The sequence below is a fragment of the Cyprinodon variegatus genome, unplaced genomic scaffold, assembly GCF_000732505.1.
Source record: "Cyprinodon variegatus isolate N-32 unplaced genomic scaffold, C_variegatus-1.0 Scaffold753, whole genome shotgun sequence".
NCBI lineage: Eukaryota > Metazoa > Chordata > Actinopteri > Cyprinodontiformes > Cyprinodontidae > Cyprinodon > Cyprinodon variegatus.
In genome coordinates, this window is record NW_015151206.1 from 357,875 (window position 1) to 360,368 (window position 2,494).

A 2,494-nucleotide genomic window follows, 5' to 3' on the forward strand; every position below is an offset into this window, starting at 1 on the left:
CAAATCTGCGGCAACTGTGTGATGCCATCATGTCAATATGGACCAAACTCCCTGAGGAATGCTTCCAGCACCTTGTTGAATCTATGCCACCAAGAATTGAGGCAGTTCTGAAGGCAAGAGGGGGTCCGACCCATTACTAGCATGGGGTACCTAATAAAGTGGCCGGTGAGTGTATAACTTCACATGATGCTCCACATTCCTCATTTTAGGGAAGACAGGGGTTCTGGGAAGAGTTTTACATAAAATACAACTTTATTCTTTTAACATTAAGACCAGTCTTGTATAAAGTACTGGAATCTCGGAGTCAAGTAAAAGTATAAGTACCTCTACAAAATAGGATTAAGGTAAAAGTCCTAAAGTATCTGAAATGGCTTGTACTTAAGTATAAGGATTACTGTAAGAATAGATGTACTCAAGTAATGTAGTGAAAAGTAGAAGTAAAAAGTAGTGCAGTTTGAATGACATTTTTTTTTTACATTTTGTTAAACTTTGAAGGTTAAATTCACATAAAATAACATAAACAACCGAGTGTAGGATAAATTTAGACTGGCTTTGCGAAACAGGCGTATCCTATTGGTGTTGATGAACAAACCCAGGCAAGACCCGACTTTGTAGTCGGTAGGCGGGGTCAAAACACTGGCGTTTTTCTCGCTCGTTTTTTTTTTTTTTTTTACTTAGTAACTAAACCAAACATTGAAAATGTATCGGAGTAAAAGTATGCAATTAAATACGTAAATGTAGTAAAGTAAAAGTGAAAGTTCTCAAAAAAATGTATACTCTTGGAAAGTATAAAGTACTCCACAAGTACAGTAGTAAAGTATTTTTACTTTGTTAGTATACAACACTGATTAAGACTTTATTCTCATATTATTACTACTTTATTCTCGTAATGTTACGACTTTATTCTCATAATATTATAACTTTATTCTCGTAATTTTACGACTTTATTCTCATGATTTTTCGACTTTATTCTAGTAATTTGGTGGCTTTAATCTTGTAATTTTGCAACCTTATTCTCTAAATAAAAACAATTTTTTTTGCCTGGCCATAATAATCTGTCGTAGATAGCGTTCAGTAAATCTCCGTCTCTACGTAAAACGTATCATTTCCTATCAGATCATGGCTATATACGTGGACTCCTCTCCCTTCAGGTTGAATCTAAAGCAAACTAGCTAATTCCAGAAGGTGGGTCACATTGTGAATTTCTTGAGTTGATCTTTTGCTTCTTTAAGAGAAAAGTTTGGGTTTGTTTTCTTCACAGCAACTCTGTCCTTTTATTTGATTCGTTTTGCGACATCCAGGTAAGCGAACTCGATCTCCCTTTCTGCAGGACAGGTACTGGTAAACTCTTTCCTTTGGTAGGCACAGTTCAAATATCTCCACACGCCAGTCATCTCTGCAGGGATCTCCAAACCACGATACTTCTTCACCACAACCTACAGGAGAAAGCAGAAAGCAATGAGCAACGCTAACCACTAACCCTAATCCTATGCTTTGGTGAGCAAACCTTTAAAATGTGCAGCTTAGGTAGCAGGTTACAGTCTGCGAGGCTGAGATCAGGCCCGTCCAGGAAGCTCCTGGATGACTCAGGCAGGTCACCAGCTGCATCAGCATCAATCTCCTCTGACAGGGGCGTCCTCAGGAAGTCATCAAGATGACGAAGCGACTTTAGCAAGGCTTTCTCTAAGGCTGTAACCACAAAGGAACCGATTGACTTTGTTTGTACTGTCATGAATTTACAATTCTGTTTCTGTTTTCACAAACAGCACTTAACATCATAACGCATCATTAAAGAGTCTGACAGAGTGCCCAAACGTGGCAGCCAAAAGGCGAAAAGTGTCACAGTCTACGGCTTACCGCTGTCCCAACTTGACGATTTAGACCAGCGTATGTCTGACGTAAGAAAAATCTGGCAAAAACCCTGGAATACAATAGATAAGTACGTTTTCTATAGTTATGAGCATGCTGAAGAACGCTGGCGTATGTCGACGTACGAAAAGTAGGTCGAGAAATTTTGAGCATATATTTTGAGGTATAGATAATGATCCATTGATTATTCCTTGCTGACTACACGTCGCGTTTCACATAAAAAATAATATAACATGTTTGGACCCTGTATGATGATGACGCACTACTTTGTCTCGGTCAGTCACACCAAATCTCAGCTGTGGATTCCTAGAACCCTGAACCTGACTGAACTCTCTGTGGATTCCTGGAACCCTATACCTGCCTGAACTCTCTGTTGGACTCCTGGAACCCTGAACCCGCCTGAACTCTGTTGGACTCCTGGAACCCTGAACCCACCTGAACTCTCTATTGCACTCCTGGAACCCTGTACCTGCCTGAACTCTCTGTTGGACTCCTGGAACCCTGAACCTGCCTGAACTCTCTGTTGGACTCCTGGAACCCTGAACCCGCCTGAACTCTCTGTTGGACTCCTGGAACCCTGAACCCGCCTGAACTCTCTGTTGGACTCCTGGAACCTTGAACCCGC

At 40.8% G+C, this 2,494-nt stretch overlaps 1 protein-coding gene across 1 annotated transcript in view; it reads right to left on the reverse strand.

The window, feature by feature from the left end:
- Positions 1–1,046: 1,046 nt before the first annotated feature.
- Positions 1,047–2,494, reverse strand: part of LOC107098180 (chloride intracellular channel protein 6-like) — a 20,150-nt gene continuing 18,702 nt past the window's right edge. The window contains exons 5-6 of the mRNA XM_015395694.1: positions 1,508–1,689; positions 1,047–1,436 (exon numbers count right to left, since the gene is read on the reverse strand). Of these exons, the coding sequence (XP_015251180.1) occupies positions 1,275–1,436; positions 1,508–1,689 (344 nt within the window). The 3' untranslated portion in view covers positions 1,047–1,274. The remainder of the gene's footprint in view (positions 1,437–1,507; positions 1,690–2,494) is intronic.